Source organism: Pseudorca crassidens, chromosome X, assembly GCF_039906515.1.
Source record: "Pseudorca crassidens isolate mPseCra1 chromosome X, mPseCra1.hap1, whole genome shotgun sequence".
Taxonomy (NCBI): domain Eukaryota; kingdom Metazoa; phylum Chordata; class Mammalia; order Artiodactyla; family Delphinidae; genus Pseudorca; species Pseudorca crassidens.
The window spans coordinates 134,666,125-134,681,852 of record NC_090317.1 but is presented as its reverse complement, the minus strand read 5'-3'; the positions used below and the strand labels follow the sequence as shown (position 1 = coordinate 134,681,852).

The 15,728-nt window shown below is 54.7% G+C and overlaps 1 protein-coding gene across 7 annotated transcripts in view; it reads right to left on the bottom strand.

Moving 5' to 3' along the window:
* Window positions 1-15,728, bottom strand: part of LOC137217461 (serine/threonine-protein phosphatase 2A regulatory subunit B'' subunit beta-like) — a 53,039-nt gene that overhangs the window by 16,117 nt on the left and 21,194 nt on the right. For 6 of the 7 annotated variants that reach the window (XM_067724325.1, XM_067724326.1, XM_067724332.1 and 3 more), the window contains exon 2: window positions 12,978-13,163. In XM_067724325.1, coding sequence (XP_067580426.1) covers window positions 12,978-13,163 — 186 coding nt within the window. Of the gene's footprint in view, window positions 1-12,977; window positions 13,164-13,810; window positions 14,021-15,728 lie in introns of those variants that run through there. The other variant, XM_067724328.1, reaches the window with a different exon arrangement.

Here is a 15,728-nt window from a genome sequence, read left to right as displayed (position 1 = left end):
ACAGGAGCCCACGGCTCACATCTGCACGTGGGGACGCGCGCAGGCCGGCTCTGCCCTGAGCTGGAATGGGACAGGCTCCACCAGCAGAGATGGAGGAGGGGACGCTCCGGGCAGAGACAAAGGGGAAACTCTGGTAATGCAAAAATACGCGACGGTAGGGAGAATTCCGAAAGGGTTACGAAATACCAGAATTACACTAAGTCCCCTACACACGAACGAGTTCCATTCCGAGAGCACGTTCCGAAGTCCAGTTTGTCGGTAAGTCCAACAAAGTCAGCCTAGGTACCCAACTAACACAATCGGCTGCATAGTACTGTACTATAACAGGTTTCTAATACTTCCCATGCAAATGATACATAAAAAATAAACACAAAAGATGAAGAAAACATTTTTACAGTCCCTTGAAAAGCACAGCAGTCCAGTACAACAGCTGGCACACAGGGGCTGGCATCGAGGGAACAGGCAAGAAGAGTTACTGCCTGGAGGAGGGAGAGGAGGTGGGAGATGGTAGAGCTGAAGGGTCGTCAGTAGTACGAGGTGGAGGGCGAGCTGCAACGTCACTCTCACTCGTGCCTGACGCTGACAGTAAGCACGTTCGTATCTCTAAAAGTTCGCAACTTGAAGGTGCGTACGTAGGGGACTTACTTGTAACAGAAAACCAGCAAAGCTGCGGGATCCCAGGACAATATACAAAAATCAATTATATTTCCACACACTGGCAACAAGCAATTAGAAAATAAAAAATGTAACAGTGCCGTCTATGAACAGCATAAAAAACATGAACCTACAGGTAAACGTAACTGAAAGTGCGAGATCTCTACAAAGGGAACGAGAAAGCGTGGCTGGGAGAAATCAAAGACCCCCCAATGGAGGGACAGACCATACAGATTCCTGGACTGGACACTTAATGCTGTTGACACATTTTTGACTGGAGACATTACAGTCACAGGCGTTAGTTTCTGCAAAAATCCCCCGGTCAATAATGTGTTAAAATGTCAACTCTTCCCCAGACGCCCACAGATTCAACGCAAAGCCAATGCACACCCAGCAAGGTGTGTTTTGCAGAAATCAACCAGCTCATTCAAAGCCCACGGGCAAACGCACACGACTGTCAAGGCTTCCGTGCAGTCACAGCAGTGAGGCTGTGCATCAGGGCAAAGACGAAGGGACCAGTTTAGGGTCAGACGCCCACGTCCACCCACCAACTCAGCACAGACAAGGCTGGCGGCAGCTCCGAGGGAACAATCGTCTATACTGAGAGCCCAGCTGGTCAGCGGGGCAACTCTACAAAACCATGAGGGAGGGAGCCCGGCCCCAAGCGTGGACGGTGAAACTCCAGAAGGAAATGCAGGAGATCGTCCCGATGCTGGAGAAGCAAAGGTTCCCTAAACGTGACTCAATCACCAAAACTCTGAAAGAGAAGGTGGGTAAACTGAACCGCTTCCCCACCAGAACTCCGGGGCAGACGTCGCCGAGGGCACAGAAACAAGCCGCAGACCAGGAAAACGTTCGCAGGGCTGCCGGCAGATGGTTTGGCAGGACGCGCCCCCTGACCCGAGCACTGGCCACGCATGCCCGTGGGCAGGGGCCGCCCTGGGGGACACCACCGGAGTCCACTCCTGCCCATCGCGCCAGGCCCAGAACATGCCGGCGCCTTATCCTTGGCGCCCAGGAGGGAGCTGCCCAGCTGCGCGGGAGCCGTGCGTCTGGACGCTCTGTGGCTTCTCGCACACGCTGGGGCGGGGACCACGGGGCGAGGCTCGGGCACAGTGCGGGCTGAAAGGCCTCTACTCCACGCAGGCGGGCGTGCGTCCTGGGCGACGGGCAGCAGAGGCCTCCTGCCAGGGATGCTGGCGCCAGGGCCCCGAGGGGGCTGTGTGAGTCAGGGCGTGGAGGACACTGGCCGCTCCCCGGGGTGGGAGGGCGCAGGCGGCAGGGACAGGGGAGCCAGGGGCCTCGGGCACCTTGCCTGGGGTGCTCGTGCGGGCACGTGAGAGCTCGTTGGGCGGACTCGGGCGATGGCACCATCCTGTCCCACGGCCGTGCGTCCGTCCACCGCACAGCAGGAGCTGTGCCCTTGCCCGTGGGGTGACGCCTGCATTCACGTCCCCAGAACGAGCGGTGCCTGCACTTCCAAGCCCACCCACCCCCCAGGCAGCTGGAGAGCCCATCCTAACGCTTTCACTGTGACCTCCGTCCGCCACCTCTCAGGACCGTCTGCAAACATTCTAAGGGAACGGGAAGCACCAACTCTGAAATCCAGAGGTACGAAGAAACGCGTTTAAAAGTATGGTAAAATGCCACCCTGAAGGGAAAAACACACAACAGGGTCAGGTTTTACAGGTCTGTAACGTCTATCTAGTGTACGTGACGGGAGACCCGGGCACACGCCGAGGCCCGCGTCACCCCGTCAGGAGCAGCCCTGCGGTGACCCCGATCCCCGCCCTCACGCCCCTTACGGCACCCCCCGACGCCCGCGCACACACAGAGCTCCCCGTCCGTCCACACAGCCTGTCCCGAGCACGGCAGCATCTGGCCGGGGCCTGGGGTCTGGCTGTGCTCACGGGGCACAGGGCATCTGACGTCCCCCGTGCAGGACTCTGTGTGCAGGCCGTGCGCAGGTGCGCGCTGGCCTTTGCCCGGTTCCCGGTCAGGCGCCCCGTGGGGTCCCCTAAGGGAGGGAGCCCCAGAGCAGCTGTGCTCCCACCACGAACACCTGGTGCCAGGAGCGTCTTCTGCTCTGATATTTGGCCTCTGCCCCCGGCTCCTGACACGGAGCCCCCAAGTCCCTTGGAATCTCCTGGGGGGACGGGAGCCTGTTTGGTCGTGGATGGGGCTGTCCTTAAAGAGCCCACGCCATGGTTACTGAGCTAGAACTTTCAGCCCCCCAGCATTCTCTGCAGAGGGCGAGGGCAGAGGTGGAGGGAAGCCTCGATCATGCCCATGGGATGAAATCTCTGAAACATCCCCTAAGGGAGCAGGTTCAGGGGCCTTCCAAGTTAGGGAACAAATCCGCCGTACCAGGACAGAGATGCACCCCAACTCCATGGGGACAGACTGCTGCACTAGGGAGCCCCCGACGCCTCACCCTGATGCCTCTTCACCAGGCTGCTCATCTGTACCCCTCATCATACCCTTCATAAGGAACACTTTATAATGAACTGGTGTTTCCCTGAGTCCCGTGGGCTGCTGAGCAAACTGCAGAACTCGAGAGGGGGTCGTGGGAACCCCCAGAATCCAGAGTTGGTCAGACGGACACACAGGTGACAGCCTCGGACTCGGGCCTGGCGTGTGAAATGAGGGCGGCCCTGTGGGTTCAGCACCCCCCCCCGTGCTGACTCCAGGCAGAAGGGCTCAGAACTGGATGAACTGCAGGACGCCCAGATCAAAGCCCACACGTGTGCCGAAAGAGGCCTCCGTGCGCCGGGAAAGGAAGCAGAGACTGTCCTTTTCACGGATCAGCCGTTTGCCCCTTTCTGTGTTCAGAGAAGCGGGTCCACTGATCTCGGGCGCGCAGGCTCCCGAGAAGCATGTCTCCGGCAAGAACAAGGGCCGTGTCGCAATGACGAGAGAGAAGAAGGGGTGTGAGGGCGGAGCTGATCTGGGGACAGGAGGTCCTCACACGACACAGCCGCCCACAGAGGCACAAAGGCCACGGCCCCCGGCCCACAGCTCCCCAGGGAAACCCCGCAGTCACTCAGCATCGGGAGCCGCACCCTCACCGACGGAACAGGCAGAAGCTGCCAGAACGCCGGGACCTGGACACGCTCGGAACCCAGGGAGCAAGCTGACACTCAAGGGCTGGACGGCCTTCAAGTGCGCGTTTACCAAGACGACCACCCTCAGCCCAGAAAACAAGTCTCAGTATATCTGGAAGCACTGAGACCAGACAGAGCACCCCTGCCCACGACAGAACTAAACTGGAAATCAGTAACCAAAACATGTCTAAACAAGGTGCAGGAGCTGAAAATCAAAACAACGAAATTCTAAATAACACATCAGCCAAAGGAGAAGTTACAAGACAAACACAAATGTAGTTTGCACTGAATGAGAAGGGGAAAAAAAAAAAAACCACAAAAAAACCCAAAAACCAACACATCAACAATGTTTGGGATGCCCGTCAAGCAGCGCCTGGAAGGAAGTTCACAGCATTACGTGCTTCCGTGAGCAAAGCAGAAAGGCTGAGTGCACAAAGCTGCCTCGTTAAGAAACTGCAAGGAGAACAGTTAGCCCTAAAGGGAGCAGAAGAGAGGAAACAATAAAGACGGGAAATCGATGCGATAGGAAATCATTACAAAAAAGTTAGCAAAACTAAAAGCTAGTTCTCAGAAAAGATCAGGAAAATAAAAAAACTTCTGGCCAAGCTGACTGAGGACAAGGACAGAAGACACAAATGCCAACATCAGAAGTGGCAGAGGGACGTCAGTCAGTACAGACCCTAAACGTGTGGAATCTTATCAACAACGTGTGTCAATAAATTCACCAAGTCACGGGAGCTGGGCACACACTTGAAAGACGGGAACTACCCCATCAAACGCAATGTCCACAACCTTCCCAGGGAGAGAATGTCCAACCCCAATGCTTCACCGTGAATTCTGCCAACGTTTAACGTAGAACACCAGCCCAGTTCTAAACACGTGGCTCCAGAAAAGAGGGCAATAGCCCAACCAATTCTGTGAGGCCAGGCCACCCTGCTACCGAACCAGAGAACTCACTAGACAAGGCATCTCTAGATGGGCGTCTTTCCGGAGCCTGGATTTAAACCCTAACAAAACACAAGCAATCAGGATCCAAAAGCACGTAAGCAGGAAGAGACAGGATTTATGATGAAATGGGATTCATCCAAAGACGCAAGACGGCTCGAGGGAAGAAGAAAAACCACAGGAGCCCTCAGTACGTGCAGAAAAGCACTGGGCAAATTTCAACACGCCTTCGAGATTTCACACAGTACAAGGGCTCTCAGCAAACTAGGTTCCTCAAACCTGGTAAAGGACACAGGAGCAGCTGCAGCCCCCACACTGCGCCTGCGGGGAGCGACGCGCCCTAAGGCCGGGGAGGAGGGCTGTGCCGCTCCCACACCCTGAGACAACGTCCTCAGGGAGGCCTGGCCAGCACAGTGAACAGGGCAGGAAAGAGGATACAAGACACACAGATTACAGAGGAAACGGGGACACCCTCTTTATCTCTGGAGGACGTGATCGTCTATTAGAAACTCCTAAGGAACCTGAAAAAGTGATCTGATGAGTATGTTTCGTCCAAAGTCAACACACAAAAATCAACAGTACTTCTGTACACTTCAAGGAACAGCCGTAAACTGCAGTAAAATAACGCTACTGACGGTATCATCAAAGATAGGAAACACTGGGTTATGCCCAAGTATTCATACGTTTGATGAAAGATGAACATGACAAAACGGTACTGAGAGAAATTAACGATGACTTGAAGTCTGAGAAATGCCGGGGTCATAAGCCCGCAGACTCGACGTTGGAAAGGCGTGGGCTGTCCCCAAATCCACCTGCGCACGCAGACGAGCACAAGCCGGATCCCAGCAGGCCACCTGCGCACGCAGACGAGCACAAGCCGGATCCCAGCAGGCCACCTGCGCACGCAGACGAGCACAAGCCGGATCCCAGCAGGCCACCTGCGCACGCAGACGAGCACAAGCCGGATCCCAGCAGGCCACCTGCGCACGCAGACGAGCACAAGCCGGATCCCAGCAGGCCACCTGCGCACGCAGACGAGCACAAGCCGGATCCCAGCAGGCTTCTTGCGCAGACGTGCGGAGGTGATTCTGAAGTTCACGTGGGAATGCAGAGACACCAGAACAGTCTCAGCACTTGAGAAGCAGAGAGAAGCAGGAAAATCGGCACTGCCTGAAACGAACACAGCAGTGAAGCTACAGCAGCGGGGCCGTGCTGTCCCGCTGTGACAGACAACCCGTCACCGACACCCAAGAGCGTCCAGGGACAGACTCACGTACGGCAATTCCCGTCGGAAGAAGGTGCCGAGGCAAGTCAGCGGGAGGACGAGGTGCCCAACGAGTGGGTCTGGGGCCACTGGACACCGTGTGCAGAGATGCACCTTCCCTCCTACCCCACATGTGCCAGGACCCAACTCAGAGTGGAGCACAGACCTGAAGGGAAGAGTTACCCGAATCGGCCTTTAGAAGAAAACACAGGAGAAAAAGCCTACTGGCTTGGATTTTCCAGCACTTCTCACCAAGGATACAAATGCATAAACCAAGTGGGGGATCTGAGAGCTGGACACAATCAAAATGAAAAACGCTTGCAATTCCAAAGACTGTTACGAGAGCAGAACGACGAGCGAGCACGGGGAGACAGCGTCTGCTGCACGCACCTCTGACAAAGGACTGGGGTCCAGAGTGCATGCAAAGCACACATGACTCACTAGTAAGAAAACACCAGATTTCTAAACGGGCAAATGATCTGAACAGGCGCGTCATCAAAGAAGACATACAATGACAAATGGGCACATTTAAAAGATGCTCACTCAGTACTGTCCGTCATTAGAAATGTGCAAATTAAAACAAGTTATCTCCATATACCCAATAGGATAGAGCTGTGGTCTGAATGTTTGTGTCCCCCCCCCCGCCCCCGCCCGAGGTGATGGCATTAGGAGGTGGAGCCTTTGGGAGGCGATGAGGTCATGAAGGTGGCGCCCTATGAACGGGATTAGTGTCCTTAGAAAAGGGACTCCAGAGAGCTCCCTCACCGCTTCTTGCGGGTGAGGACACAGCAAGAAACTTCTGTACCCCAGAGGACAGCCCGCACCAGAACCAGCCCTGCTGACACCTTGATCTGGGACATCCAGCCTCCAGAACTAGGAGAAGCAAACTTCTGTTGTTTATAAGCCACCCAGTCTGCAGGATTTGGTACATCAGCCTGAACCAAGACAAATGGCTACAGTGAGAGAGAGAAAAGCAAGCGTGCAGAGGACGTGGAGAGACGGGAACCCACACGTGCGGGTGGGGACGCAAGATGGTGCAGCTGCCGTGGAAGTCAGCTGGGTGGCCCCTCCGTCAGTCAAACACAGAATTACCACATGACCCAGCAATTCCACTCCTAGGTACGTGTACACACACACACACACACCACCGCCGCCCCCCAGCCAAAAGAACTGAAAACGGGGCCTCACGCAAACACTCATAGTCAAATGTTCACAGTAGCACTGCTCACAACAGCCAAAAGGTGGAAACCACCCGAACGCCCATCTATGGGTGAGTGAATAAGCAGAACGGGGTCCAAGCACCTAATGGAATATGACCCAGCCATGAGAAGGAGTGAAGCTCTGACACGTGGACCACGTGGATGGACCTTGAGGACATGACGCCAAGTAAAGGAAAGAAGCCAGACACAGGACAATTCGTGTATTGGTTCCATTAATATGAAAGCTTTAGAACAGGCAAATCCACAGAGACAAGAAGCAGAGGAGCGGTGTCAGGGGCTGGGGGAGGGGGAACGCAGTGATGCCAAGGGGCCCAGAGCGTCTTTTGGGGTGATGAGAGTGCTCTGTAACTAGACAGCGGTAAGGGTCGTGCAACACTGTGTATGTAATAAGGGCCCCTAAATTTTAGATTTTAGAATGGCTAACGTGCTGACAGACTTTTATGTGAATTTTACCACAATTAAAAAAAATAAGTACCTACTTCTATTTACGTGAAGTTCTAGGAAACTCTAATCCACAGTGACAGAAAGTAGACCAGTGGGGGCCTGGGGCTGGGCCAGGATGGACTGGAAAGAAGCCAATTTTGGGGGACGCTGGAAATGCTTCTCATCTCGACTGTCTGCCTAGCTTCACAGGGATTCACACACATCAAAGCTCACTAAATGTACACAGTAAACATCTACTGTTTACCTCACATCAGTTATACCTCAAGAGAGCTGCCAAAAGAAGAAAAAGATGCTGATGAGAAACAAATACATAACCAGGGATTGAACATCATCATTAGGGAAATGAGACACGAAGCCACAGTAAGCGACCTCTGCACAGGCACCAGCTCGGCTACAGCTAAGAAGCATCAACACCAAGTGCTGGCAGCTTACGGAGCAACTGGCGTCTCACACACTGCTGGCTGGACACACACAGCGGACAGTCACGCTGGAAGACGGTTTTACAGCTTCTTATAAAATTAAAGATAGAGTCACCAGATGACCAAGCAATTCAACTCTGCAGCATGTCTCACCTCAGAGAACTTGCAAAGGTGTCGCACAAATCCCGTGTACAGACAACAGTTTTATTCATGAGACGAAACTGGGAACAACCTTTCATCCACCAGTAAACAGATACACCGAGGGACGTGTGCACAGAATGCTACTTAGCAGTAAATGCTAAGGACGAACATTGACGATTAGGCTGGGTGAAAGAGCCAGAAGAACCCAAGACAACCACCACATGATCCCACTCACGTGAAATTCTAGAAAAGGCAAAACAGCAGCACCATAGGGCCAGGGAGTGACGGTGAGGTAGGCCAGGACCTGGGACGCTTTGCTGCAGGGCTTGCACCTGGACACACCTCTCCTCCAGCAGCAGATACAAAGAAACTACAAGGGGCTAAACATAACCGCACACACGTGCAGCTGGGCAAATTATGAACAAGACACAAAAAAGTCAGAACCTAACTGTCACTTCTGCGGTGCCAGGAGCAAAGCAGGGTCCTGCACCCATGACCCCTGTACACGGCACCACCACGGGGGTGGGCAGATGCCCAAGCCACGCCCTCTGGCCCAACCCACTGATCAAGGAGGCCAAGGGACATCCCTGGGGGATTAGCGTTCCCTACCTTGCCAGTGATGTGGATCCACAGGGGTGAACTTTTATCAAATTCTGTCAAACTGTATACTTAGAACTGGGGAGTGTTACTCTGTGTCCATTATATCTCAATAAAGCTGACTGAAAAATAATTGTTCAATTCAAGAAGCTGGAAAGAAGTGACAACAGAAAAAATGTAAGAAAGTAACAAAAATGAAAGCAGAGGTTCATGAAGGAGATGAACAAAAAATTAAAGTACTCAATGAAGTTGATAGATCTTATCTGAAAAAATATAAGTTAACCTCTAGCATGACTAGTCAAAAGGAATCTGAGATAAATAACCCTACGAAGACAAAGGGTCAAATGTGCAGACTTGATGTTCTTGGATTGAAAGAATCAATACTGCCAAAATGAATATACTACCCAAGGCAATCTCAGATTCAATGCAAACCCTAGCAATTTACCAATGGCATTTTTCATAGAACTAGAAGAAAAAAAATTTTAATTTATATGGAAACACAAAGACCCCCAAATAACCAAAGCAATCTTGAGAAGAAAAACAGAGCTGGAGTAATCAGGCTCCCTGGCTTTGGACTACACTACAAAGCTACAGTAATCATAACAGTATGGTTCTGGCATAAAAACATTCAACGGAACAGGATAGAAAGCCCAGAGATAAACCCATGCACCTATGGTCAATTAACCTACGACAAAGGAGGCAAGAATATACAATGGAGAAAAGACAGTCTCTTCAATAAGTGGTGCTGGGAAAGTTGGACAGCTACATGTAAAAGAAAGAAATTAGAACACTGTGTAATACCGTACACAAAAAAACCTCAAAATGGATTAAAGACCTAAATGTAAGACTGGATATTATAAAACTCTTACAGGAAAACAAAGACAGACACTCTGACATAAATCACAGCAGTATCTTTTTGAACCTAGCTCCCAGTGTAATGAAAATAAAAACAAAAATAAACAAATGGGACCTAATTAAACTTACAAGCTTTTGCATAGCAAAGGAAATCATCAAAACAAAAAGACAACACACAGAGTGGGAGAAAACATTTGCAAACGAAGCAACTGACAAAGGATTTATCTCCAAAATATACAAACAGCTCATGCAGCTCAGTATGAAAGAAAACAAGCCAACTGAAAACTGGGCAGAAGATCTAAATAGACACTTCTCCATAGAAGACATACAAATGGCCAAAAAGCACATGAAAAGATGCTCAACACTGCTAACTATCAGAGAAATGTAAATCAAAACTACAACGAGGTATCACCTCACACTGGTCAGAATGGCAACTGTTAAAAAATGTACAAGCAGTAAATGCTGGGGAGGGTGTGGAGAAAAGGGAACCCTCCTACACTGCCGGTGGGAATGTAAGTTGGTGCAGCCACCGTGGAGAAGAGTGTGGAGGTTCCTCAGAAACCTAAAAACAGAGTTGCCAAGTGATCCAGCTAACCCACTCCAGGGCATATATCCAAAGAAAACCATAATTTGAAAAGATAAACGCACCCCAATGTTCGTTACAGCACTATTTACAATAGCCAAGACATGGAAGCAACCTAAATGTCCATCAACAGGTGAACGGATAAAGATGTGGTACATACGTACAATGGAATACGACTCAGCCATCAAAGAGAATGAAATCATGCCATTTGCAGCCACATGGATGGACCTAGAGATGATCATACTAAGTGAACTAAGTCAGACAGGGAAGACAAATATCATATGATATCACTTATATGTGGAATCTAAAAAAATGATACAAATGAACTTATTAACAAAACAGAAACAGACTCACAAACTTAGAAAGCAAACTTATGGCACCAAAGGGGAAAGGCAACGGGGAGGGATAAAATAGGGGTCTGGAGTTAACATATACACCCTACTACATACAAGACAGATAATCAACAAGGACCTACTGTATAGCACAGGGTACTCTACTCAATATCGTGTAATAACCTAAGTGGGAAAAAAATTCTGAAATAGAAATAGATATATGTATAAGTGAATCACTTTGCTGTACACCTGAAACTAACACAACATTGTATATCAACTATACTCCAAAAGAAAACAAAAATTTTAAAAGAATCATACGAGAAGATAAGGAAAAGCTTTAGATAATACATTTATAATCATGCCAACGATTGTTTTAGAAAAAAGCATAAATGACCAAAAGTGATCCCAGAAATTAAAACCCTTAATAAAGCAGTAACATTAAAGGAAATTAAAACTCAAAGAGGAAAATGTGGAGGAAAGCGATCACGGCGGAGGAAGAGGAGGACATGGAACTCACATCCTCCCACAAATACAAGAACAACCCACCTGCGTGCGGAACAGCTCTCACCGGACGCCTACTGCACGCTGGCAGGAGACCTCAGACTTCAGAAAGGGCAAGAAAATCTCCACGGAACCAGGCAGGGCAAAACAAAGAAGAGAAAAAGAGAGAGAGAGAAAGGAATGGGGACAGGACCTGGGCCCAAGGGAGGGAGCTGTGGAAGAGGAAAGGTTCCTGCGCCCTGGAGAGTGCCCTCGCCGGCAGGGAGATCAGCGTGGACCAAGGGGGAGCTTCAGGGCCTCAGAGAGAGCACAACAACAGGTCTGAGAAAGGCAACGCAGACAGTGACCTGCACATACGGTGGTCACTGCTGCCCTGTGCTCCCCAGACTGAGACACCCGTCCACTGGGGCGGGTGGGGGCTGGGTGCTGAAGCTTGGGCTTCAGAGGTCAGACCCGGGGAGAGGACGGGGGTTGGCTGCGTGGAGACATCCTGAAGGGGCTGGAGTGTGGCCATGGAGGGTGTACGTGGAAGAAGCCTGGGTCCCCCCAGAGAGGCAAGGCACGATTGTTGGGGGATGTGCAAGGGGAACGGCGGGACCACTGAAGAAGCTTCTCTCCCCAAGCGCGCACGCTCTCAGGCAACAGCACACCGCCTACACGAGCCCCGGGGTGGGCGTGAGCCACCGCTGCTGCGAGAGATGAGGGAGCAGGCAACAATCACTGCCCCTGCCATCCTGGGAGCAGGCCGGCTGCCACTGTGCCTAAGAGACCAGCGAGCAGGTGCTAATCACTGTCCCTGCCCGGCGAGGGCCTTGGGAGCGCGCGCGGGCCACCGCCCCTGCGGAGAGACCTGTCAGCAAGCGTCAATCACTGCCCCTGATGGTAGGGGCCCCGGGAGTGCGCACGGGCTGCCGGCCCCTGCCCACCCCTATTACGGGGGTAACAGCAAGCACACGCTGAGGAAAGAGGTGGCAAGCATGCAAACTAAAAGCTGCCCTTGTGCCCAAAATATTACGGGGCAGGGTCCCACATAAAATAGCCTCCCAAGACTACAACACGTAATTGTTTCTCCTAAACTCACAGAGTAAGAGAAACGTTAAGTACAAGAAGCAGAGAAACCACTCGCAGTTAACAGACCAAGAGAATTCCCCTGAAGGGACAGACAACGGAACAGACCGCTTCATTCTAACAGACACGAGTTAAAGAGGGGGCAGTAAACACCCTGGAGGAGGAGGGGTCCAGACGGCGCACAGGAGGAGGCGGAGTTCGCGTCTCCTCACAACGGGGCGCCGGCCAGGTGCCGGTGGGGCCTCAGACATCTAAAGGGAAGGGAGGGATCCCCAAGCAACTGGGCAGGACGTGGAGGGGAAGGAGGAGGGGAGGAAAAGTGGAGGTGGGATGGGACCAGCACCCTCGGGGCGGGGAGGGGTTCCCACATGGGAGGGGGATCAGGGGGTCAGAGGGGAGCGTGGCCGGCGTCTCCCCCGCCCTGGCGAGCCTGCCGGGGGTCCTGGGCCTACCCCTCAGCCCTCCAGGGCCCCTCCCGCTGTGCTGGGCCTAAGCCCCGCCCCTCAGGCCTCTTCCAGCCCCTTTTTTCTTTTTTCTGCTGTCGTGGTTCTGTTTTGCCTTGTTGTTGTTGTTTTATTTTTAATTTTACAATATTTTTATTTTTCGAATTTTATTTTAGTTTTTATTCTTTCTTATTGCCCTGCTTTGCCTTTTTTTTTTTTTTTCAGTGCCGTGTGGCTTGTGGGATCCCGATTCCGAGGCCGGGGGTCGGGCCTCAGCTCCTGTGGTAGGATCACCAAGTCCAAACCGCTGGACTAACAGAGAACCTCAGGCCCCAGGGAATGTCAGGCAGTGTGAGGCCACGACCGCAGGGGGACCGCGGGCCACGTCCCCACGCGCATACACCCACCTTGGCCACTCTGCCCATGTCCCCCATGGTGGCCCTCTCGTGCGGGAACTGGGCGAAAGTCCTCTCGATCTTGGCGATGATGGCGTCTACGTTCACCGCGTCCTGCGGGCGGCCTCGGGGGAAGTAGAACGTGGGGATGCTCAGGCTGGCAGCGGGCGGCAGGGGCTGTTCCTTCCTCGTCTGGACCTGAGAGAGAGAGCAGTGAGGACCCAGCACGGTGAGCACCTGCTTCCCGCCGGTGCGTACTGAGCAGAGGCGGGCTGGACCAGAGCGGCTGCCCCGAGCCCAGCGAACCCGACTGTGGACAGAACGCCCAGACCATCACCGGGCTGACTGCAGACACGGGAGGTGACGGGCCCGTGGCGGAGCGCCACACACACGGCCCTGCTTCCCCGATCCTGCCTCGGGTGTGACCCCTCAGGACAAGGACGGCTGCTGAGAGAACCTGCCCTCCTGCCCTCCCGGGAGGCCAAGGTCGGCACAGGCGGGCTGTCCCCTCGTTTGCGTCTCGCGCCTGGAACCGCCTGTCCCCACACCGCCCTTCCCTGTGGACGGGATGTGAGGCCAGCCCCGTGGCTGGGCACGGCCCTCAGAAAGCACCACAGCCCCGAGGGCTCAGCATCCTGGCACAGGGAGCGCCCGGAAGCCATCCTGGAGCCACACCGCGCCTTCCAAACGGCAGTGTCAGGATGTCTGCCCGGTGGCCGACGGGGTGACCCGTGAGCTCGGTGCAGTCACAGGTCAGAAGCGTGCACCACGCATGCAAAGGAGGGTTGCGTTCGCCAATGCCCCTGAGTAGACGGGACCAGTCAGTGGAACCACTCAGGAAGCACCTGCTGGGAGTGGACGCGCTGGGACTGGGCAGGTCTGGGGAGGCCGGGAGGGTGGCTGCACGCGGTGAGGCTTGCTGTCCCTGGACTGTGGGGCACTGTCCCCCTGCAGGATGTGCAGTGTGCCTCTGCGCTGACCCGGGAAGGCCTCCTAGGTGCCAGAAACAGCTGCCCCGAGTCACGGCCTGTAATGCCCATGGAGACTCACGCATCCGGGCATCCCTGATGGGCAGGGACAGGGAAGCACAGTCCAGCCCACGGCCCACCTCCTGGACACACCCCAGATTCCCTGTGGTTGGGGACACGAGGACACACCGTGACGCAGCAGAAAGAGCCCAGGGTCCTGGTGGGAAGCGCTGGAGCGAGGGATGAGCACCCAAGGCCTCAGGCCATGGGACCGGCGGGGGACGGGGAGTGACCAGGTGTTCCAGAGAGGGGATGGCGAGAGGTACGCCCGCCAACGAGGTCTGGGAAACTCAGCGCACCCAGGGCACTAGGGACACACGGAGCCCACGGCCCCTGGGCATCCAGAGACACACGTGGAAAAGCAGATGGAAGGCAAACGCAGGAGAGGGGCTCACAGGTAGCACCGCCCCTCCAGGGGTGGTTACGTCCAGGGGGTTGGGCCGGGCAGCCAGGCCCGCACAGCCAAGGACGGGGTGCAGTGGCGGTGTGCTCACGGCGGGGTGCCCCCGTCCCAGCTGCCCCAACCAGGCTCACACAGCACAGCTCCACGCCCACAAGCACCAGGGGCCCCGCCACCAACCTGCAGCCGAGACACAGCACACGGCCCTCAGGAGTCACGCTGTGCACTGATTCTAACGTTGTGAGCGGACGTCACTCCTACAGCCTGCAACTCAGGCCGCTTCTCCACCCGCAACACAGCAGGAGACAGCAGGCATCCCCCTCAGTCACACCTCGGGACTTTCCGCGACCCCTCGGTCACATCAGGGACCTCCCGCGTCCCCTCGGTCACACCTCGGGATGTCCCACGACCCCTCGGTCACATCAGGGACCTCCCGCGTCCCCTGGGTCACACCTCGGGACGTCCCGCGACCCCTCGGTCACATCAGGGACATCCCGCGTCTCCTCAGTCACATAAGGGACCTCCCGCGTCCCCTGGGTCACACCTCGGGACGTCCCGCGACCCCTCGGTCACATCAGGGACATCCCGCGTCCCCTCGGTCACACCTCGGGACGTCCCCTGTCCCGTCAGCCACATAGGGGATGTCCCGCGTCCCCTTCTGTCACGTCGCGGATGCCCCACGTCTCCTGTGTTTCCTGAGGCCCCAGCTGAGGAGGCAGCTGTTCAGTGCTTGGCGACCTTGCACGGGACAGTGACCGTACCAAGAGGAGGTGGAGACGTCATGAGTCGGCTGTACCAGGTCCGTGTGGCAGCCTGGGGACACTGGGCAACGAGCTCTGTGATCACCACGGGGCCAACACAATCCTGAGGGGCTGCGTTCAGACTTGGCTCAGTCCTGAGAGGCGAGCGGGAGATGGGAGGCGCCCGGAAGGGAAGGAGAGGCGCAGCAGGCCGCCCTGAGGACCGGCATGGCCACGGGCTGGGGCAGCGACAGCACGGGGATGGGGTGGGGAGACGGCAGGAGGCGGGAGGACAGGCCCCGGAGGAGCCCCTGCCCCGGGAGGGGCCGCGGGACGCCTAACGTTCCATTCAGACTCGGCCCTGTCGGCGCCCAGGGACAGAGGCTGACCCCCTCCTCCCAGCCCTAGGACGTCCTGGCTCTGGGATTTGGTTTCGGGGCAGAGCTGCTGGGCTGTGATGCCCACCTACGGCGGCAAAGAACAGCCGCAAGGGAAGCAAGACCCAGCGCCGGTCCCGAGGACGGAGAGATTCGAGGGTTCACGCGTCACCTGGGGACGCCCAGGCTTCACCTGGGGAATGTTTCCTCCGGTTTCC